The 24,116-nt window shown below is 40.9% G+C and overlaps 1 protein-coding gene across 2 annotated transcripts in view; it reads left to right on the forward strand.

The window, feature by feature from the left end:
- Positions 1-24,116, forward strand: part of TBC1D5 (TBC1 domain family member 5) — a 564,710-nt gene that overhangs the window by 529,854 nt on the left and 10,740 nt on the right. For both annotated transcript variants that reach the window (XM_015132185.3, NM_001258153.1), the window contains 1 exon segment: positions 6,780-6,879. In XM_015132185.3, the coding sequence (XP_014987671.1) occupies positions 6,780-6,879 (100 nt within the window).

The following is a 24,116-nucleotide window of genomic DNA, read 5'->3' on the forward strand; positions in this document are numbered from 1 at the left end:
CAAATCACCCATCATTAGACATTTAGGATTTCTGTGAGGTGCCTATGCCCATATGTGTGCCTGTTGCCATTGAATGTGTGATGAATACCCTGGGAGTTATTTCTGCATGCATTCATAATCCTTTGAAATAACTTTCTAGAATTATATTAAAATTTAGAGACAATAAAATTCACATTTATTGAGTGTTTACCATGTACCACTGTGCAAAGTATTTAATCTGGAAAACCTCGTGTAATTTAAATTCAGTCCTCCAACAAGCACATGAGGTAGAAGCTATCATTATCACCATTTTGTAAACAGGAAACTGAGGCTCAAAGAACTTTGCTATCTGGTCAGAATCACAGAGAAGGTAAGTGTCAAGCCTAGTATATACTGATTTTAAGGCTTGTGATTTATATTCCAACTTGTTCACCAGTATGGCTGTACAGCTTCACACCTCATGCCACTTATTTTAATACTCTTAAAAAGTCTTCTTTGTGCTCTTCTTCCATTTTTTTCTGGTGGTATCTTCCTCTGCTGATACCATATGCTTCTGACTTGGATTTCATTCACACCGTGTATGTGTTTTGCCCTTGTGTACACCACAGCTTCCTCCGAACATCCGTGGCCTTTCCACTTTTTCTCCTTGAGACTTTCCGTTTCCTTTACTTCCCACTTCTTGTTCACCCATCTGCTCGAGAAAGACTGGGCGTCTTTCCTGTCTTCTGGTTGCTATATTTAGCCTGTTCCTGCTGCCTACAGCTAGTGTTGGTTCCCTTGTCTGCTTCTCTTGTGTTCTGAGGACACCCACTTAGAAGCTAAGCAGAACTCCACCTCAGTGCCATTCCTGCCTCACTATTCCCCTGGAGTTTGAATTAGTCCATGGACAAAAACACCACTGCAGCCTGAATAATCATCTGTCAGCATGGTGTGTGTTGGGGGCAGTGGCCACAGCAGTCTGCATGTCAAACCCCAACCCTGAAAACATAATTATATGAAGTGAAAATGCAACAGGGATGAACAGAAAAGGAAGGGAAGCCTTTCTGCTGAACCTCAGCTCATACTATGCCCATGTTCTGGCTCAGCTCAGTGACTGCCTCTTTGCCCGGGTGCCATACTTTCCTGCCTCCTAAAACATATTTCCTTATTATTTTGTCTAAGACAAGACTCTCCTTCTTCAGGACCCCTCAAAAATACTAGAAAACCTCCTTTCCTTTCCATATACACAAATTGAAATCATCTTCCCTTTCCAGAACTGTGAGAAGTCCTCTCTCATGTCTCTTTTACAGAACTTATCTTATACCTCTCTTGGCTTTCTGTGCAGGTTTGACCATCCTCTAAATTTTTAGAAATCAGAGGCCATGTTTTAGTCATTATTGTATTTCTCACAAGGCCTAACACGATGCAAATGAACATCATTTTTGAATAAATTAATATGTGAATAAATAATAAACTATGAAAGTTTGTCCTCTTTTTAACAAAGAAGTAGCAGGAACACATTGAACTATTTAATAAAATTGATATATTAAATTTAAACAACTGAGATACATAACATTTAAATAGAAGTATAATGATGCATCAACTATTTGGGGCAGAATGATAGTAGAAACACCACTTATTAAAAAGCAAATTCAAGCCGGGCGCGGTGGCTCAAGCCTGTAATCCCAGCACTTTGGGAGGCCGAGGCGGGCGGATCACAAGGTCAGGAGATCGAGACCACTGTGAAACCCCGTCTCTACTAAAAATACAAAAAATTAGCCGGGCGCGGTGGCGGGCGCCTGTAGTCCCAGCTACTCAGGAGGCTGAGGCAGGAGAATGGCGGGAACCCGGGAGGCGGAGCTTGCAGTGAGCCGAGATCGCGCCACTGCACTCCAGCCTGGGCAACAGCGTGAGACTCCGTCTCAAAAAAAAAAAAAAAAAAAAAAAAAAAGCAAATTCAAAAAACGATTTCTTCAGATTATTTAGTCAAAAAGAAAATCATTCAACAAACAACAAAACAACACAGCCAGTCATATCTGTATGTTTTTGAAGGAAAACAATTTAATAAGCAATTTGGCATTAGGACTCAGCATTACAACTGGTGAATCTCAGGTAGAGGAAACTGAAATATGGGATCGTTCATGGGAAGGACCATAGTAATGGAGCATAGGAAGGAATGTGTACACAGGGAAGAAATGAGAGTAGCAGGCCAAGTGACTTGGGTTCTCAAAGAGCTATCTAAACCTTAGCATACACTTCCAGAGAATGTGGCTTACAGAGGAGTAGACCATATTTTATGTAGGAGATAATGAGAGAATATACCTCAGAAGTTTGTGTGAAGAGTAAACATTTTAATACAGCAAAGCTCAGTGTCTGGTATATTACAATCAATGTAAAGGGATTTGATGCTAGTTATTTTTCTCTTCTGATAGATTGGCCCTCATCTTCTGGTCCTTTGCTATAGGGCACCAATTACGATTGGTGATGTTGCACGCTGTAGTCTACACGTGGCCTAACTTTATCCTCCTCTATCAGTTTCTTGCCTTGCACATTAATTTGCTATCCAGAGCTTAAGACGGTGATGGGCTCTTAAGCTAATCTTTCTGGGCTAAGCTATGTAAACGTTTTAAAGCCTGTTTTCCAACAGTGAATCATAAAACTTTGTATTTAAATCCACTTCACTGTCTGAACTTGATTATAAAAAAAAAATTCTAAAGAAAGAATAATTACCTTTATCGAGTGTCTGCTCTGTGCCAGATGCTATGTTCTCCATATGTTCCCATTTGTTCTCCCCCAATCCTTCCAGGTTGGGTTGCGTAGACCAAGAAATTAAGGAACTTGTCCAAGATTATACAGCTAATAACTGAGAAAAATAGGATGTGAACCCAGGTGTGTCTATTTCAGCATTACTTTGTTCCCCACCCTACGCCCTCCTATAATGGAAGGCAGGACATACACATAAAAGTAAATATAATAAACATTTATCTTCAGTGTCTTATTTACACATAATTACACTAACTGGTAACTGGTTGGTTTCATAAAACCTCAAGGCAATTAGCCAAGCATTTTTATTACAGAGGACCAATTTAATGAAAACACATAACTAAAGCTGTCAATGTCTAAAGCATTGTTAGTTGGGAGGAGTGTGGAGGATGAGAAAAGATAAAAATGTAAAGTCAGTTCCCACAGTTTTAGAAGCTTGATTCTTGGCTCTTTCTTTTATCTGTAATTATATAATATAGTGAAGAATAAATGACAAGCCACCCTTTTGCCTCCAAGTGATTCCATTTCTATTTATAAAGTCTGAGTGATAGTTGAAGGGTTTAGAAATGTTTTAAGATTAAGCAAACTCTAGAGGATAATACATTAGATTTCAGACTATGGATGAGGTTCTTGGTACCTCAACCTGCTTCAACCAGAGTAGTCCTCTTTTATCTCACATATTCGGCTTTTATATAACCATCCCTTTGAAAAAGAAGGTTTAACTGATTCAAAGTTGCCTTTTTCCATGTGTTTATATTGAGACAAACAGATTCTGTTTGTATCAAGATCTACTTGGGGTTTAAGTATTCAAGATGCACTTCAGTGGCTGCCACCAGAGCCCTAAGCAAAAATTGCAGACTTGGAAATTTGTGTTTTTATATCCCTGCATATTTGCCCAGCAAGTGCCCTGGACTGCTACACTCTTAGGACTTCCCCATTAACTATACAGGTTAGAGGGCCCCAGTCTCATCACAGTCTTTATTACAGTAATGTTCCTGCTAGAGGAATAAAATGTTTTGAGAAAGAGGCCCTCTTTAAGCTCATACTTTCCACCAGCTGTTCAACACCTCACTGCCAACAGACTGTGCCTACGTCCTCTAAAGCGTGTCTTCTAAGTTCTTCCTTCCCAGTTTGATTTCCTTTGCAAAAGAAAATAAATCCATTCAGGTAGGAATGACTGCTGAGTATCAAAGCTCCCAACGGCTTTCGTGTTTTAAAAGAAGTGGTGGCTAATCCAAATTAAACTAATGCATGGAATAAACAGAGGAGAAGTTTTTAAACCAAGAAGCACTGCATTCCTTGTGCCCTTGGTCCACTCCGGGCTATCAGCACCCCAATTGGTAGCCACTTGTAAGGCGAAACACAGGCCACAGATTGGCCCTCTCTTTTTAAAAGACTATCAAACTCTGGCCTCGGTACAGTTCTAGACTCAGCTAATTGGGGTTTGTGTCTGCCGCAAACTAAAAAGGTTAATGGTTCAGTAGAGTAGACCGGGACCATATAACTTTCTTATTCCATTTACTAGTTTGTAAGTTCCTTGGAAGCAAAGCGTCTAACTTTTGCATTCACCTGAGAGTACTGAATTTAGGTCCAGAGTGGACAGAGAATTACTTAAGGTCCCGTGACTTATTAATGGCAGGACCAGGAATAGAACTTACGTTTCCTCATGCCATATGCTAAGTTAATGTTGTTTTCATTCTGCCTCTATTTCTGTTGTCTATTGCTGCATAACAAACCTACTCCAAAATCTAGTACCCCCATCATAGGTCTGTGGATCAGGAATTTGAGCAGGGCTCAGGCTCTTCTTCTGCTCCAGGAAGGGTCTTGACTGGGTCACTTACTAGGCCGGCTTCAGCTGGCTCAGGCTGAAAAGTCCAGAAAAACTTTATTCACATGTCTAGAACTTCTGTGCTTCTCATGTGCCCTCTTTTTCTCTGTATGTTCTCTCCTTTCTTTCAGTATTGTAGCCTGAACTTCTTTACAGCATGGTAGCTAGCTTCTAATGAAAGCAGAAGCTGGCAGGCCCCTTAAACTAGCTCAAAATTAGCAGTTTGACTTAGGCTACATGCTCTGGATCAATGCAGGTCATAGACCAGTCCAGATTCAAGGACAGGGGGAATACATACAACCTTGTAATGAATAAAGCAACATGCATAGTCAGGGAGGGAAGAAATTGATGGTGGCCATCTTTGGAGACTAAGCACAACCATTATTAAACAGCAGATGTAGCCTTCTTTCTCTAATTCCTAGTTTCCTGTGACAACCAGGGAAATTCAAGGCTGTGCAGAAACAAATGAGAAAAAGAAGTAGAGAAAAGCCCTGAAACACCCCATCCTTTTCTACCTTAATGCTCAGCTGCAGAGTTAGGAAGATAACCCCACCTCTCCAAAATTACTTCTAATTATCCTTTGGCTAAGCTTCTTCTGGAAGTATTTGTTCTTATTTGAGTATTGGAGGAGAGGCTACTACACTTGTAGGATATATAAAGAACATGGTTAGTGCTGCTACTACTATGTCTATTTTCTTTCTTTCTTTTTTTTTTTTTTGAGGTAGAGTTTTGCTCTGTCACCCAGGCTGGAGTTCAGTGGCATGATCTCAGCTCACATCAACCTCCATCTCCCGGGTTCAATCGATTCTCCTGCTCAGCCTCCTGAGTAGCTAGGATTACAGGTGCTCACCAACACTCCCAGCTAATTTGTTGTATTTTTAGTAGAGACAGGGGTTCACCATGTTGACAAGGCTGGTCTCGAACTCCTGACCTCAAGTGATCTGCCTGCCTCTGCCTCTCAAAGTGCTGGGATTACAAGCATGAGCCACCGCGCACAGCACTACGTCTGTTTTCTGTGTCAAGTGTTTCAATGCCTATTCCTAAGAGCTAGCTCTTGAGACAGCAGTTAAAAACAATAATTTGCAGTGCTACATGTGCCTATTGTTAAAATGGGATATATCTACAAGTAACCTTTTCAACTATTAATTTCCATGTACAAGTCAAATTATACTCTTTCTCAAAGAGAAAGGATACCTTAGTAGGTTTTTCTTTCCTTCTTTTTTAATGATACAGAGGATTCTTATGCAAAAGGACAAGTAGATCTAAGACTGGAAAATCAATTTTGTAGCCTACTCCAGCTCTGGCAATATCCTTTCTTTGTATTCCAGCTAGCTTTGTTTAGAGTATCCTAAATGATGAGGATTATTCTTTTTCTCTTAAAAAAAAACTCCCATAACCCTCCAAATTTCCTTGGGAAACTTTTTGCTTATATTATCTTTTCCTTAACAAAAAAAAAAAAGACTTCAGCCTTTTGTTACAGTTACATTGTTTTTAGGTAATTTAACTTAGATAATTATTCAACCTAGAGTACTTTTTCCTAGAAACAAACAAATAAATGAAATATGCTAGTGTCATATCAAGAGAGAGGAGCAACAATTTATGGGCTGCTGAGGCAAAACTTTTCCAAGCGCTTTAGGAAATCTCACATGTTAAGAAATTATCAGATTATCATTGTCTAGAAAATGATGAGATATGTCTTTTTCTTTCTTTTTTTTTTTTTTTTTTTTTTTTTTTAAAACAGAGTCCAGGTTCCAGGCTTACAGATTTGTCTTATAAAAAGGGAAATCTTTGGTTTTGCAAATGTGTGAAAAAGATGCAATGTTTTTGTACCAACTGCTTAGGAAGTATAGTTCACTGAAATCCAAATTGCCCTCTTAATTTGTGTTGCCCAATGCTTATTGAAGATATATTGTGTGCTTTTTAAATACAAGGTTGTATATGCAAATCTATGCAATGCAAGATTGTATATGCAATCTAACTATAACTTTACACATGGCCTAAAGCTCGAATTCAATTAGGAAAAGTCCAGACCTTTAAAATTTTCCATTTTACCCTTTTTTTATTTTGTTGGCGGTGGCAGTTGTGATTTTGTTTTTATTTGCTGTTTTGATTTGTCTAGGTTTAAAAAGGTATCATGCTGCTTTAAACTAGTCTAGATCATTTAGAAAACTATGGGGATTTTATTGGACAATCTCTAAAAAATTTCCATATGTTTATCCCTTTACTTTAGGAAGAAGAATTAGAAGCCCAAATTTCCTTCCTTCAAGGACAGTTGAATGACCTGGATGCCATGTGCAAATACTGTGCAAAGGTGATGGACACTCATCTTGGTAAGTGAATTACTTTGGCCCTGGGAATGATAAGAGTCATTACAATAATAGCCACTAGCATTACTTTGTTCTAGGTCCTGTGCTAAGCTGTTTACATGAATTACCTTATTTAATCCTTACAACAGCCATATAATAGAAGTACAATTACTCTCTACATTATATAGATGAGGAAACCAAGGCATAGAGGGATTAAGAAAATGCCCGAAGATTATATCATTAGTAAATTGAGTGGAAATTCAAAATCAAGCAAGCTGGATGCAGTGGCTCACAGCTATAATCCCAGCACTGTGGAAAGCCAAGGTGGGAAGATTTGAGACCAGGAATTTGAGACCAGCCTGAGCAACATAGTGAGACCGTGTCTCTACCAAAACAAAAACAAAACAAAAAAAAATTTTTTTTTTTTAAATTAGCTGGGCACGGTGGCATGTGCCTATAGTTCCAGCTACTCGAGAGGCTGAGATGGGAAGACTTTGCTTAAACCCAGGGGTTTGAGGTTACAGCAAGTTGTGATTGGGCCTCTATACTCCAGCCTGGGTGACAGAGTGAGACTCTTTGTCTAAACAAAAATAATAAAATTTAAAAATTCTTTAAAAGCAATCTGACTACAAATCTCAACTCCTGTGCCCTTTGTAAATGTCTGTTTACCTCAAACCAAAATGAAATATTGAGTTTTCAAGATCAAATAATCAGCTATACTGCTGTGCCAACGTGTCAGTAATCACTAATGTGATTATTATTTTGACAATTCTTTTTTTTATAAAAATGTGTTTTTTAACCACCTGCCTGAAATGCATGACCTTTTCTTACTTCTGACTGTGCTTATATTCTAAGAAATGTCCCAGTTTGAAGTTCATTTTGCATGTGGGTCCTGCATGTCCCACTGGAAAGTCTTCAGGCACTGCTCTGCATTTGTAAAGGTTCTGTATCTCGTATTAGAGATACCTTATGCTGACTCACGTATGAATCACTTCAGTAACTCCATGCTGCTTACAAAAGTTTCTGTCATGCACCATTTTACTATTTTTTTAGACCATTTATGGGCAGCATTTGTTTCTTCACTGTCCAGTAAGATTGGTAATTTATGAATAAATTAGGAAACTAAGACATGTACTCATGGAAATGGCCAATGTGCTGCTCTGTAGTGTCAAGAAATGGCAATACCAGGTATTGTAAGAAATCAGGATGCATCCCACCTGTGAGGAGAAACCAAAGAGAATCCACCAAAGCCTCTGGGGCCTTCGTTGGAGGTAAACTCTCTGCCTTCAAACCCCCCAACAAGCTCTAAGCCATTACAAGTAACAATGGCTGTCATTTGGGTATAGCCTAAACCATACTGGCCTCAATAAAATAATAAATGTTCTCTTAAAAGATTTGGAGAGATGCTGATCTAAGTGGCTGGCTGCCTGACAGTGTCTTATTAGCAGCTGGCTGTGTCCTGTTCTACCCTCAGCCGTGTTCCTAGCATCTCAACCACTCCTGCAGGGAAAGGGCTCAAGAGGGAAAAACAGCAGGAGAAACCCCGGTAGATGATTGATAGGGTAGTATCTGTCATCACAGCAAGAAACATTACCCCTGTCACATTTGATCCACTCTGTTTATTTATTAATAAATAAAGCTGCTTGACCATCATTTTTAAAAATTCATATAGACCTATAAAAAGTCACCAGTTCAGTCACTTACCACTTGCAGAGTCCAGATAACAAGAGTGAGTTCTGGTATAAGGAGACTTTTTATTCTATAGCTTAGCTATAGAATAAAGAAGTACAGACCCCTTCGCTTAAAGGTACCACCTCACTTTGGGGACAGAAAACAGAGGCTTTTAAAGGGGGACTTGGCATGAACAGCAAATGAGGGAAGGAGTGAGCAGGTAAAGGTCTATGTCAGTGGCTTCAGTGCCTTATCTTCCAGGTGGTTAAGCTGGTGCCAGCATAAGCAGAGTTAGGTTGTAAAGTGACTGTTAGATATCTGAGATACTCTCCAGTGGGGGGAGAGTTTCATCTCGGGCGTACTTGAGGTTGTAAATTGACTGTTGTCTCAAAGAAATCTCTGGGTGGGAGAGATTTCCAGTCCAGGAGCTTCTAAGCAAGCACATAGTTAGGTAAGCTTGCCCTGTAGAGAGTGTCTGGTAAAGGGCAAGTAAAAGTTGCGTTTAAAGAGCTAAGTAGGAAATGGGGAACAAAGCAAAGGGAGGAAAGAGAAAAGAAGAAAATAGTAATTAAAAAAAAACTCATTATCTTTCTCTTAGGAAAATGGGGGTAATAAGTTACAGACCTAATTTTACATGAATCTTATCTAATATCATTGCACTATAAAATACATCAGAAAGAACTAATAAACAGATAGTTTATATAGTTGTATATGACTAATTATGGTTACTTATTTACATATAATTTTAATTTTAACATGAATATATAGTTTTTGCTTTTCTGTCTACTTGGATGACCTTTGCGTTACTTGACTTTAGTTTTCACCAAAGTAAGAGAGCAAAGAAGTGATGGGGAGAAAGATTTACTGGAACTCTACAAAATCCTGTTAGGAAATTTCGAAGTTGTTTGGTACACATAGCAGCTTTTAAAGCAGCTTAACTTAAGCCTCGGAATTTTCAAACAGCTTTTGCTCTGACTTTGGTCTTTCAATCAGCACTAAAAGAGCATTTTCTCATTGCATGGGAGGGGGAAACACTTTAATTAAAATGGAAAGAAAAGCCTATACCAGCTGTGAATTTTCAACTAACCACAAAACTAGATTTGTTTTTGTGTGTATGTTTCACTTTCAGCCAGAACTCGTTCACATAACTGTTTATTTTTTTTCCCTCATATAAATAGCATGACCTCATTTTTAAAGTGGGATTCAGGGATGCTACCAAGAATTCCTGGCCCCAAGGCCCACAGATGCATTTCAGTTCAAATGTATAATATAACAATGGTTAATTAAAAGATGCTCCTAGATTGTAGGCAACTTTGATTCTAAGCAAAGATTTAAGGAAAACATGAAGATTAAGTTGACTTGATGCTCTCGATTTGTTCTTTAACATATTGTGGCTTCTTAAAAATTATTTTAATACCCTTATTTTTTCCATAGATGTATTTCTCTTTCTGATTATTAAAGGAGAACAAAATTAGAAGGACTAAAATATTCATTAGTAAGGAATTGAATATAATAAATATAATATAATTCAATCTTTATAAAGATTAAATTATTTATTAACATAAGTAGATGTTAGTGATAGATTATTAGGTGATAAACACAGATGGCAAAATGGTATACATTTGGTATGAAAATACTGTTACAGTGGTTGCCTAGGTAAGAGGAAGATTATAGAGGGACTTTCCAAGGGACCTAATCTTCTATGCTTAGAAAATAGAAGACATGCCCTGAAAATCTGTGGATGGCTTCAGTGCATGTAACTAGCACTCAGGGGTCAACCTGTATACACAGCAGGCAGAGCCAGTTGTAAAGGTGGTGAAGTGATATCTGAGAAACAGACAACCTCATGTGGCATCAAACAGATCTAGGGTTGAACCCAGGCCCTATCCCTTAGCTCAGCCTGCTTATGAATGTGTCCTCATATGTCAACACATGTACTTGACATTTCCATCTATCTTGCCAGTTCCTTGCCAAAAAATATTTTTAAACCCTAGTATTGGGAATGGCCCAAAGTGGGTATTAAACACAAGTCGTCTCCTCTTTCCCTTTAACTCTTTAACTGTCTCTTCTCAGGGAAGAATCTGAGAGACTCTTTCAGCCCATGGCCATAGAGCTGAATAATAACTTGTCCAAGGCCTACAACTGGTTAGCTGAAGAGCTGGACTAGTACCATGTTTCCCAATACCCAACTGAATATTCCTCTATCAAATGATGCAAAATGATGCTGGAACGTGAAATGTGCTAGTTCTAAGATGAGGTGCATGAGCTCCTTGAGCAAGAATAGCTATGTCAGAACTTAATGATGCCTCTGGGGCACTTACTGACATAAGGGCTGCTGAGCCTCCATTATGCACTGGGGTACAGGCTACCGAGGTGGCTGTGAGAGCTGTCTCAGAAACTTACAGTAGAAGTTACTTCTCCGGATCCTTTCCTAATGTTAATTATTTTCACAAAGTTCCATTCATATCAAGAGAACTCCATAACACCTTATATTTTCTTTTCTTTTTTTTTTTTTTTGGTATAAATGTAAGGGGTACAAATGTGGTTTTGATACATGGATATATTGCACAGTGGTGAAGTCTGGGATTTTAGTGGGACCGTTACCCAAATAGTGTACATTGTACCCATTAAGTGATTTCTCATCCCTCACCACCCTCCCACCTTTCCGAATTTCCAGTGTCTATTATTCCACACTCTATGTCCATATATACACATTATTTAGCTCCCACTTATAAGTGAAACCATGCAGAATTTGTCTATTTCTGAGTGGTTTCACTTAGCATAATGGCCTCCAGTTCCATCCGTGTTGCTGCAGAAGACATGATTTTATTCTTTTTTATGGCTGAATAGTACTCCATCTTATATATGTAGCACATTTTCTTTATCCAGTCATCCGTCCATTGCTGGACACTTAGGTTGCTTCTGTATCTTTGCTCTGAACTGTGTCACCCTATGTTTTTGTCACATATGCAATAAGTCTCTTAAAATGTCAAGTACTCTTCAAGGCTGTTTTTATAACTGATAGCAGAACAAATATAGAGAAAATCTTTTCAGTTAAAAATTATTTAATGACATTTGTTCAAATGGCCCTTTAATTATAGAGATAATAAAATTGACAGGTTAACAGTATTTCCTCACAGTTTTGGAACCCAAAACTAGAAGGCCATTTGTGTTGCCAAAACTACCAAAATTCTAATTTTATTACCTCCAAGTGATGGAATTATTTGAATTCAAAGGTTTAGAGACGGGAATTGAAAATATGTTTTATTAAACGTAAACTTTTCCTGTCGGCTTTAGAAGAGGTTTTTTACATGTTGATTTTTCTGTTGCTATGGTTACTCCCCTTCTTGTCACCCTGACAGTGAGTTGAAAGCCATTGACAGTATTAATCTCTGTGGCTGAGCTTAGGCCATTTTTAGATATGCCATACTTCACACATAATTGCACGTGGGTGAGCAGCCTACGCTAGTCTGATCTGTGAGCAGCTGGGCTGAGCTGCCAGCTGTTTGCAGGGAATCTATGAGCTGCTCATCCTTCTGGGCTCTAATGCCCTAACCCTCCTGCTCCCAATGGAGGTGTTTCCATTCATCTGTTTGGTATTTGGACACCTTAGTTTCCAGCAGCTTGCCCTTTCATTGATGAGTCATACAGATAATGAGATGGTTAAATGCAATTAATTAAGGAAAATTTGATTTCCTGTGCTTCTGTTGAGAGTACTGTAACTCTTAGGATCTTAGAATATTAAAGATGTAAAAGCCCTAGAAATCAACCTAGGTGTTCTTTATTCGCAGATGAGGAAGCCAAGACCCAGGAAGGGTCAGTGACACAGCCAGCTAGCTGGCAATGAGAGTCCAGACCTGAATCCAGTCCTTGGCTTCTCTTTCACTAATTAGTCTACTGAGGCCACACTTGAATCAGTAGTAGGATTTCAAATCTTACGTTATTTTATTGCACCCATCGTAACTGATGTTGTACTTGTCATAATATTTATGCATGAATTAGCTGAAAAAGGAGGCCAGTTTTGAACATCAGTTTATTTGCCTCCGTAAGAACTTCATAAACTTAATTTTCTGATGTTTATAAAAACAACTTTCAACGAATATCTTTGGAAATGTTCAATAAGGCAATTAACAAATGACATTTGAAAAAGTGAGAAAGAAAATGTGATCACCAGACAGCTTTCTCTCTGTCAACTACACTATGTCATGATTATTTTAAGAATTTTAAATACTGCTTTTTATTGTGGGTAGCAGAGTCCTCTATAGGAGGAAAGGATACACTTCACCTGAAGATCTTGTTAAAAATGAAGATTCTGGAGTCCAATGTTGGAGGCACGAGCCTGTAGTCTCAGCTACTGGGAGTGCTGATGTGGGAGGGTCACTTGAGGCCAGGAGTTTGAGGGTACAGTGTGCTGGTGATCTGGCCTGTGAATAACCACTGCCCTCCAGCCTGTGCAACATATCAAGATGACATCTCCAAAAAGGGAACCCTGACCAGCGTGGCCATGCCTATAATCCTAGTGCTTTGGGAGGCCAAGGAGGGAGGATTGCTTAAGCTCAGGAGTTCAAGATCAGCCTAGACAACATAGTGAGACCCAGTCTCTATTTTTAAAAAAAATTAAAAATTAGTTGGGCATGGTGGCACGTGTCTGTAGTCCCATCTACTCAGGAAGCTGAGCTGGGAGGATCACTTGTGCCGGGAGGTGGTGGATGCTCATGCCACTGCACTGCAGTCTAGGTGAGAGAGCAAGACCCTATCTCTAAAAAAATAAAATAAAGAAAAGAGAACCTTTGTTCATTGTTGGTGGGAACATAAATTGGTACAATTACTATGGAGAACAGTTTGGAAGTTTCTCAAAAACTAAAAATGGAGCTAACTAAAAATATGATCCTGTAATTCCATTCCTGGGTATATACCCAAAAGCAAAGGAAATCAGTATATTGAAGAGATACCAGCACTCCTATGTTTTTTTAGCACTGTTCACAATAGCTAAGATTTTGAAGCAACCTAAGTGTCCATCAACAGATGAATGGATAAAGAAAATGTGGTACATAAAAAGAATGGAGCACTAGGCCGGGCGCGGTGGCTCACGCCTGTAATCCCAGCACTTTGGGAGGCTGAGGCGGGTGGATCACGAGGTCAGAAGATGAAGACCATCCTGGCTAACATGGTGAAACCCCGTCTCTACCAAAAATACAAAAAATTAGCCAGGCATGGTGGTGAGCACCTGTAGTCCCAGCTACTCAGGAGGCTGAGGCAGAATGGCGTGAATCCAGGAGGTGGAGCTTGCAGTGAGCCAAGATCACGCCACTGCACTCCAGCCTGGGCGACAGAGCAAGACTCCATCTCAAAAAAAAAGAGTGGAGCACTATTCAACCATAAAAAGAATGAGATCCTGTCATTTGCAACAACATAGATAGAAGTGGAGGTCATTATATTAAATAAGCTAGGCACAGAAAGACAGACTTTTCATGTTCTCTCTTATTTGTGGGATCTAAAAATAAAAACGATTGAACTCATGGAGATAGAAAGTCGAATGATGGTAACACAAAGGATAAACGCTTGAGGTGATGGATACCTCATTCACCCTGGCGTGATTATTATGCATTACATGCCTATATCAAAATATCTGATGTAACCCAAAAATATATACACCTACTGTGTACTAGCAAAACTTTAAAAATAAAAAAAAAATTTTAAATGCCATCTCAACAGGATTCCGATACAGTAGGTCTGATGTGGGACCTGAACTTCTCCATTTCTAACAGACTTCGAATAACTTGCTGTTACTGGCCCTTGACAGATTCTGAGCAGTAAGGAGTAAGAGAAATTATTTAGACTGGATTCAGCTAATATATTCATAAACCTGTTAACATATTCATAACCCCATTCTTCAAGCATGTGTGCACCTAAACTCTGTGGGCAGAGAGCCCACTACCTCCCATAGCATTCTGATGTAGCCTGCAATCCTCTGAAATTCAGAAGTTCTTTTTCAGCCTCCATCACCTTGTTCTAGTTGAAGCTGTTTGCCCCTGGTTTTATCACTGGAAGACTTGCAACAATTGGTCAGCATCTTCCTTATACCAACCCTATACCTATTTAGAAAAACTTAGCAAACTACACACTACCTTATCCCTCTTCAGGCCAGGATGCCACCACTCCAGTAATGGGGCCTCAGTACAGGCTGTCCAACTTTTATCATTTTGCTTTCCATTTTCTGGTTCTTTCCCTTTTTCTTATATGCTTTTCCACAGGAGGAACCCAAATTGAATTATTTTCTTTCTTTTTAAAAAAAAAAATATATAATACCAAGTCCATCATCTTTGGTAAACTTACTCTGAATTCAAAGTGTATCAGCATTTTGGTTTTTCTCTCTTTCTCTTTTAACTGCTCTATGTAGATATTGCAGGCTATATCGAAGGGTGACCACGGTGGCCCCCAGTGGCTGCCTTGGCATTGTAGCACTCCCACGGGGGGTGGCATTCCCACTAAGGACAAGCCTTACTTAGGCTCCAAGCTTTTCAGTGATGCCTTTATTCTTCTAATTCAGTAAGGAAGAGACTTTTTTGGTTAATAGTCTTGTTGGATTTCTTTCTTTTTTTAAATTATACTTTAAGTTCTGGGATATATGTGCAGAACATGCAGGTTTGTTACATAGGTATACACATGCCATAGTGGTTTGCTGCACCCATCAACCCGTCATCTACTTAGGTATTTCTCCTAATGCTATCCTTCCCCTAGCCCCTCACCCCCGACAGGTAGCGGTGTATGATGTTCCCCTCCCTGTGTCCATGTGCTCTCATTGTTCAACTCTGACTTATGAGTGAGAATATGCAGTGTTTGGTTTTCTGTTCCTGTGTTAGTTTGCTGAAAATGATGGTTTCCAGCGTAATATCTAAATAAAAGTTTGGTCATTTCTAACAATTATAGTCATACTTGGCAGCTTTGCTATGGAGGCAAGACTCTACTATAGAAGACCAAAATACACCAACTCACCAGCTTTCCCAGTTTGAAAGGGGCAAATGTCCTTTGTGTCATTTCATTCATGGTAGAGCATTTAACACAACAGTAGGATGAAGTTTATATACCTGTCACATACAATAGCAACTGCTATTAGTTCCTATGTGCCGCATTGAGTGCCAAGTACTTCACAAACAGTATCTCTAATCTCCCAGTAAGTCTGCAAGTTGAGAGAGAGTATCCCTAGTGTACAGTGGAGGAAACTGTGACTCAGCGTGCCTTACATACTTGGTGGGAGGTTTCACAGCTAGGTAATAGCAGAACCAGGCAGGATTCAGTCCCAGCTCTGTCTGATCCTGCAGCCTATTTTCATCCTTTCATACCAGGCTGCCTCTCCATGTTCTCCAATCCCAACTTTCTTTAGCTAATGATCCAACAGCCACAAAACTCATCTACCTCATCATCTGTGGAAACAGGCTTACTACCAATTGCTTGATAGCTCAAGGACTTTGGGGCCACCACAAGCATCTCATGCTGAGGACAAGAGCATATGAGCAGGGGGAGATGAAGCCCAAGATTTAAAAGCTGATGTTCATTGCCTTGGACCATGTTTACATTCTAGCTGCAGAATAGCACTTAACTTTCACTCAGTCCTCATGTCAGCAAAACCTTTTTGGCCTGAAATTCACAACATATATATTTATCTTAAGCCCAGTTCAAAGAGTCTTATTTGACTAAATGATGTAATTTTAAGGCAGTCATACCCAAACTGCTGTCCTGTCTCATAGCTCCCAAATAAGGGCATGATGGCAAAACCCCAGATTATTTCATATTACCAAGGCATCAACTATATTTCTGTTTTTATTTTTAGAAGTACATATTCTGCCAAAGGCATCTAACCATTACTGGAACTTAGAGACCTTTCAAGTTTAAAAATATATGTAGTCTCCTTTTTTGGTTGACTCTAAAGTCACAGCCGTATCACGATTAGGACAGATTTTACTGGGAGGTGTCATGCTTCCATATTACTCTCTGGTGCACAGGGTGATAAGTGCTAGGAGAATAATATGCCAAATAGTAGAGATCAGTAAAGATTCAGAACTCTATGCCACGCTTACTCAGTTCACTTAAGATAACTTTATTGGCCTCAAGAATTGTCTTTAGTGTAATATGCAAATTTGCCTAGTCTTACCCGTAGATTTTCCTAAGTAATGTTCCTCTCCCAGTGCTGAGTTTTGGGTCTTCAGCCATTCTGGCAGCTGGATGCCAAAGAGGATCCTTGATTATATTTCTGTGCAATCTTCATTTTGCTTTTTAAGAAAATTAACTTGGCTCTTAATAGACCATCAGTGAATGTTATTTCTCTTCACCTGCCCCTACCACTTCTCAATCTAAGATCTGGTTAATCATATTAGTATCTCTTAAATCTTCATCTGGGATATGTCTCACCTACATTTATTCCTTAGGGGTAAAAATCAGCCCTAATGGTAGCAGGAAGGCCCTTGCCTCACATTGGTCACTTAGCCAATTACCTGCTCTCTCATGTAAAAACAGGTTCTGGCTGGGCGCGGTGGCTCTAATCCCAGCACTTTGGGAGGCCGGGGTGGGCAGATCACGAGGTCAGGAGTTCGAGACCAGCCTGACCAACATGGTGAAACCTTGTCTCTACTAAAAATACAAAAATTAGCCAGGCGTGGTGGCGCACGCCTGTAATCCCAGCTACTCAGGGGACTGAGACAGTAGAATTGCTTGAACCCAGGAGGCGGAGGTTGCAGCGAACTGAGATCATGCCACTGCACTCCAGCCTGGGTGACAGAGCGAGACTCCATCTCAAAAAAAAAAAAAGGTTCTAGGGGAATGGTGAAGTGGGGAGTGGTAATCTGAAATTGAAATTGAATTCAGTGTATATGTAAAAGTTAAGTAAAATTTCAAAGTAGGGAGAGAGAGCAGGAGAGAATATACTTCTTCCGGAATACCTACACTGATGCATAGCTTCACATGAAGAAAATCAGGTTCTCCCCCAGAGTACTAGTGATTTCAGAAACATTAGCAAGGAGCAGTGGGGTTTTAAAGTGATAGGAATACATTGAATAGAGCGCCATATTTAGAACCTGAACACCTTGAGCACCATATTTAGAGCCTGGCACCTTTGGTGCCAGGTAGAACAGTGCAGTTTCAGGAAGCATTCAGTCTCTGAGCCTCATCATTGAATTATTGTCCAAGAGTGAGAGAGAAAGCAAGAGGGACCCAACAACGAGGTGCTATTGGAGGGAAGACTGCTAATGGGAAGCCGACGCTTAGATGTGGCAAGTTCGAGGGGGACTTTGAAGAAAAGGCAGGACATGTCGTTATAGGGAAGATGGGAGGGACTTCTAGGAGGGGGAATGGATTTGCAAGGACACACAAAGATACACACCATGTACTGGAGGTTGCATGATGAATTTGATGCCTTCTCCTAGGGTTTGGACAACTATGGCACACACCCTGTGCACAGACATCCCTTTGTCAATGTTCAATAAAAGCCAGTAGTGACAAATGACAGGTCTGCCCCTCTTTCTGACTAATGGCCACCTCTTAAGCCACTGTCACACTGGGCCTACCTCCCTTAATCCGACCTCTCTATTTTATAACAGTGTGCATAGTTCCTCTTTAGAGTCTACTGCAGTCCCTTACATGAGATTGTTAAAGGTCAGGGTAACTAAATTCCTGTCAGAGATGAGAAAGCCTCAAAAAACAGAATCCAGATATCTGAATATTTAAGGAATCAAGGGAGGAGGAAACATAGTAAGCAATAATAATAATTGCAAGACAGTATGCAGAAATAGAAGGCTTTGATTATCTCATCTAATCCTCTCAGCAACCTTCTGAGATGGGTATTACCCGCATCTCACTGATGGGTTTAGTGACATACAGAAGATCATATCTCAAGGTCATCAAAACCCAAGCCCTTTGTTACCGTTGCCAGTGCTCCAAAATGCTCTCTGATAGAAATGATTGTACAGTCTGTTTTGCGTATAGGTAACTGCCTGTTTCTGGCTGACCTCACTTCAGTCAGTTCCACCATGGAATAAAAGGCACTATATCTCAAGGCAATCAAGTCAGTGCCAATATCCCATCCTGTGCCTCTTCATATCTCTAGTCCCTTCATCAGTGCCATACACATAATCAGGGAGCTCAGGAGTCTGAAAGATCTGAAATCTAATCCCAGTTGCCTCACTTTCAAGTCGTGAGACCTCAAATAACAGACCTGGCATTTCTGGCCTTGGCTTCCTTTTCTGTAATATGTTGATGGCTCTCAACTAGAAGGGTTGCTGAGATAGTCAGTGAGGTAACGTGGCACGTAGAAATGAAAACTACTGGGTGCGGAGCTTCCATAGTGGGTTAGGTGTGGTGCTAAGCACTTGACCTGTGCTGTCTCCCTGTTTCTTCACAGTCATCCTATGAGGAGGATGCTGTTATTACCCCTCAGGCACACGGAGGTTAAACGCCTTGCCCAGTTCCACCTCTGTTAAAGCCAGATGTTCTGCTTTTGTCCCCTTTCTACTCACCCCCTCACCACCACCAAATAAGGCTTATGTTACCTTTTGCACCAGCCATTTAAAACATTTAGTTGAAAACACTTTTATTCTAGCATTGAAAAAGTTAAGTTTTTAAGAAATTGGGAAAGTGGTTTGTTTACCATTTTCATTACCCTTAGAGTTAGAGATCTATTTCTGTGGCACTGACATTCCATTAAAAATAGTGGCATCACCATGGGGTTGTTAGGTGAATGAGATTTTTGTGTGTAATTTCCACAGAAGTGGTTAGTTATGTGACATTTTCCTCTTTAGTTTCAGTGCTCCAACATTTATAATACATTATACTTAAATGTGAGGAGATTATAAAGAGTGTAATCTTCCTTTTACACAGAAACAAAGAGAAAGAGCCTTTATAGCAAAATTTATTCTGCCTTTGGCTATGAGGAGAATTGTATTTTACGTTGGAAATGTAAACATTTTAAGTCATGGAAAGACATCATTAAGTTTTTCTACTTTTACATGCAGATGTAACTTACTTAAAACAGTAGATTTGTGACTAGGAGGTTATATGTAAGTAGAATGCTTGTAAGTGCTACCTTATATAGGGGAACTGTTAGGGAAAGGATTTACATGGTCAGTACTCTTAGTAAAATGTAAATTCTTGTATTCAAAACATTTAGCAGCCTCTGAAGGTGCCCTTTTGTTTTAATTTGAATTTACCCTGGATTTCTTAAAGTGAGCCTAGTCAGCTCAGCTGATTTAAAAAAAAGGTTTATCCCTGAAATTAAGTGAACAGTTCACTTAACCAGGGGAGATGGTCCTGGTTTTCAGGGGAGACGGTCCTCATTTTCATCAGGTCCTAAAAGGTGGTCCTTGACTCAGTCCATAAATTAAGGCTAAAGAATTGCTAGATGAGGGTATGCTGGTGGTGATACCACAGCTCTGAGTTCTTCCCTCTTCTTGGGTGAACCCACTCTGCACTGCTTTCTGCAGCTGTCTTGACATCAGGCCAGAGCATTGAATTCTGCATGCAGGACAAGATTAGTAGGTTGCATTGTCTTTTATTGGAGGAACTGGATGCTTTCATCCTGTGTTACAATTAGGCAGTCTGGCTGCTGTACTAGGTCTGCTGTACTAGGTCCAATATTGTCTCATCTGAACTTATGGTGAGACACCTGGCACCTGTGAATGTGACCTTATTCGGAAATGGGGTCTTTATAGATGTAGTTCAGTGAAGATAAGATCATACTAGATTAGGGCTCACCCTAATCTAGTGGCTGGTGTCCTTAAGAGGGGAAGTTCGATAACAGACATACAGGGAGAATGCCGTGTGATGATGGATGCAAAGACTGGAGCAATGCATCTACAAGCTAAGGAATGCCAAGGAATGCCAAGGATTGTTGACAACCACCAGAAGCTAAGTAGAGTCAAGGAGGAATTCTCTAGAACCTTTGGGGGAAGCGTAGCCCTGCCAATAGCCAATAGCTTGATTTCAGACTTAGCCTCCAGAACTGACAGAGAATACATTTCTGTTGTTTTAGGCCACCCAGTTTGTAGTACTCTGTTACAGCAGCTCTAGAAAATGAATACAGCTGCTAATAACATAACCTGCATCCCCCTCCAAAAAATAGACAAATCAGGAGGTTACTTTTTTTTCCCACAACTAAAAGAAGCCCATAGGTAGACAGTCTAAACAGGGACAGTGGCTCCATGATGTGTTCCAGGTGCCTCCTTAAACTGTGGTCCCTATCACAGCTTTTGCCTTCACCACCACTCCCCTTCTCAACTTACCCCTGCAAGCACCACCACTTCTACTCTTGAATAGATGGATCTGTGAGAGGCTCACAGCAAAACAGGGCATGACTAGGACTTCCTGGTTCACAGGTTTTTCAGGCAATGGGGCCAAAATGATTTGGGAAGATCTTGTGCAGACACTGATACTTCTGTATTGGGATGATAAATCTATGTCCCTAAACTCACGTGTACAGAAATTGTGCTCTAAAACTTCATCCCCACCAATGATAATCAAAGGCCTTGAACTTGCCAGTTAAAGACAACTCAGTCTCTTATAGACTAACCATTTTTTTCTGAGCAAGTGCCCACACTTAGTTTCTCTACTCTGTCTCTTCTCCCTGCCAAGATGGTGCCAGGGTTCTGGAATGGGTTCACGTGTCTCTTTGGTGTTTGCAGAAGAGCTTCTGAGTGTCTTCTAGGTCCTTGCCTCTAAAGAGAGCTTTGTGTTCCTGTACATTTCTGGGTTTCATTTTCCACTAGAGCCACTGACTGCCCTGTATGCCCATAGACTGTGACCTAAAGGCCGTTGGTCCTTGTTGCTGCTGGCCATGGGCCCCGCCATTACACTGGGGGCCGAAGCCAGGCAATGGCCACATCTTCTTGTTTTAGGATGTGTTCCACAGCAGACTATCAAAGGGGCAAGCAGGAGACAAAGGTCTAGTTAGGACAGCAGTTTACATTGGTTTCTGCAGATTCCCCCTTTGTGCTGGCCTCTGCCCTGTGGGTATGACCTCCAGGGGCACTTTCTTTAGTTCCTTGAACCTAGGAAGCCCCCTATTCTTCCACCAAATATCCTGATGCTCCTGATTCCACTTGCTGAGCTTCCTTTGGGGCCCTGGGAGCAGACTCCTTGCTGCCCCCACCTACCCAGTAGGAGCTGAGAAACCTGAGCCCACCTTTCAGCTCAGCAGGGACAAAATCCATTTCCCTGTCCAAGCATCCAGTGCTATGTGCCACGCTGCCTCTGCCAGCCCTCAGGCCCTCACAGCTCAACCTGAAAAGCCATAGCAGTCCTGCAAACAAAGTCATCTTTCTCAATCCTCTGAAACAGGGGTTCCTGCTCCTGGGTCATGCACCAGTACCGGTCCGTGGCCTGTTAGGAACTGGACTGCACAGCAGGAGGTGAGGAGCACGTGAGCCAGCATTACCACCTGAGCTCCACCGCCTGTCACATCAGAGGCAGCATTAGATTCTGGTAGGATCACAACCCTATTGTGAACTGTGCGTGCGAGGGATCAGGGTTGTGTGCTCCTTGTAAGACTCTAGTGCCCGATGATCTGAGGTGGAACAGTTTCATCGCAAAACCATTTCCCCCACCATTTGTGGAAAAAAAAATGTGTTCCATGAAACCAGTCTCTGGTACCAAAAAGGTTGGGGACTGCTGCTCTAAAAGACCTACAGAATTGGTTCTTGTGAATTTTCTGCAGTTGCTTATTGTTAATGTCTTGTTGAGTGGATTCTATTTTGTTTTTTTATTGAGAGAAAACAAATTGTTACAGGCTTTTAAGGAAACCTAAAACATTTGCTCTCTGATTACATCTGTCGTTCCATTCCCATTCAGCTTGCTTTCTTGTTTTGTAGCAGGCCATTCTAATAGCCAAAACTACAGTCAAGTTTTCTCAATAAGTAAAAGCTGTTGCTTTTCTGCTACAGTATGTAAGAAGACTTATCACCCTGGTTTATGAATTTAGTCTTACTGAAGATTCTAATAAATTATCAGGCTGGAGGCATGTTGATGGTATCAGTGTTTGCCCTGTCCCTTACTGGAAATACTTTTTGGAAATATTTAGAATAGTAGTGTTTTGATATGCAAGCTCCAAGCATGTTTTTTCATGTTCATTTATTAATTCATTCCATCAGTCCGTAAATACTTATCACGTACCTGTAATGCACCAGGCATTTATTCTGAGGGCTAGAAATAGAGCTCTGAGCAAGAACACCTCGGAGTTTATATCCTGTTAGGGGGAGACTGACAGTGAATAAACCAGCAAATACATGCATCAGACAGTGACAAGTGCTGACAAATACAGTGAAACAGACGGTATGGTAGAGACTGGAGAGTCCTTTAGGGGCTTCTTTAGTCTGGGTGGGCAGGAAGGCTGCTCTGAGGAGACAACACCGAAGCAGAAAGTTGAACAATAAAGCCTGTGTGCATAGATTTGGAGCAAGAGCCCCCAGGCCAAGGGCACAGTGCACTGACCCTGCCTCTGCCAGTGCAGGGCATTGAGCAAGTGAGGAGTGGTATATTAGCCCTAGTAGCTATACGGAGCCAAGCATGGAATCCAGGAGTCCCGTAGCAACTGGAACAATCTTCAGTGAGTGACTAAGAATGTAGCATGGAAGACATTATAAGTGGGGCATTTTTTTACACCACAAAGAATAAGAAAGCAGATGTTAATGGAGGGTGAACATGCTCACTGTAGTGATTCTCAGATTGGTGTATCTATCAGCATGTTTTTTAAAATGTGTTTTAATTGTGCTCTCCTCCCTTCCTCCACCAACACATTCTCTTGTACATCCCCAGGAAACTAGGCTTTCCTCCCAACCCCGGCTCCTTGTGAGAATCCTGCCTCAGAATGCCACAGTTCCTGCTAGAGCTGTGTGCATCCCCGCAGGCAGATGAAAGCAAGGAAGGCTAAGGACCACTGAGTGTTTAACATACCGACAGGCAAGCAGCTCAGTGCAGTGCTGAGCCTGATGGTCAGAAGCTGGCTTGGTGGGTTCCTCAGATCAGGTCTGGAGGAAAGACTTCTCATGTGGCGGCTAAGTCTCCTAGAGGAGACTCCATAGACACTGTCATCTAATGACAACCTGTAGTGCCATGAGGTTGGCCTCTCATTTTTACTATCATGTTGAAATGGCAACATGTTTTATGTTATAAATCCTTAAAGACAGTTTCTTTATTAATTTCAGTCACCTGGAAGGAATTGGTCTTTAGAGAGAGGTGAGGTAACATCATTGACCCATGAGGCTATATAGGAAGCCCAGGCTGAAAAGCTTCCTCCTAGAGATTAGATGAATGGCCCAGGCTGTCGGCCACATCGTGTCAGCAAGAGGTACCCAGATCTCTTGTTGGAAGTGAAGACACATCTGTCATGATGAGAGCACATTCATGGAATGTTGGAGGGGAGGCTGTGTGTATCAGGCCTAGTGCTGCCCTCTCCACTCAACGCTGCAGCTTCCCCATCTGCAGTTTGCAGAGCATCCTTTGTGGGAATAGTTGCTGTGAGATTTGGCAGAAAACTTCCCAAGCCTGTCTGAAGTTACGGTGTGGCAGCAGGTAGGTTATGCTCGGAGCATTGGTTATGAAATGTCATT

Source organism: Macaca mulatta, chromosome 2, assembly GCF_049350105.2.
Source record: "Macaca mulatta isolate MMU2019108-1 chromosome 2, T2T-MMU8v2.0, whole genome shotgun sequence".
NCBI classification, from domain to species: Eukaryota; Metazoa; Chordata; class Mammalia; order Primates; family Cercopithecidae; genus Macaca; species Macaca mulatta.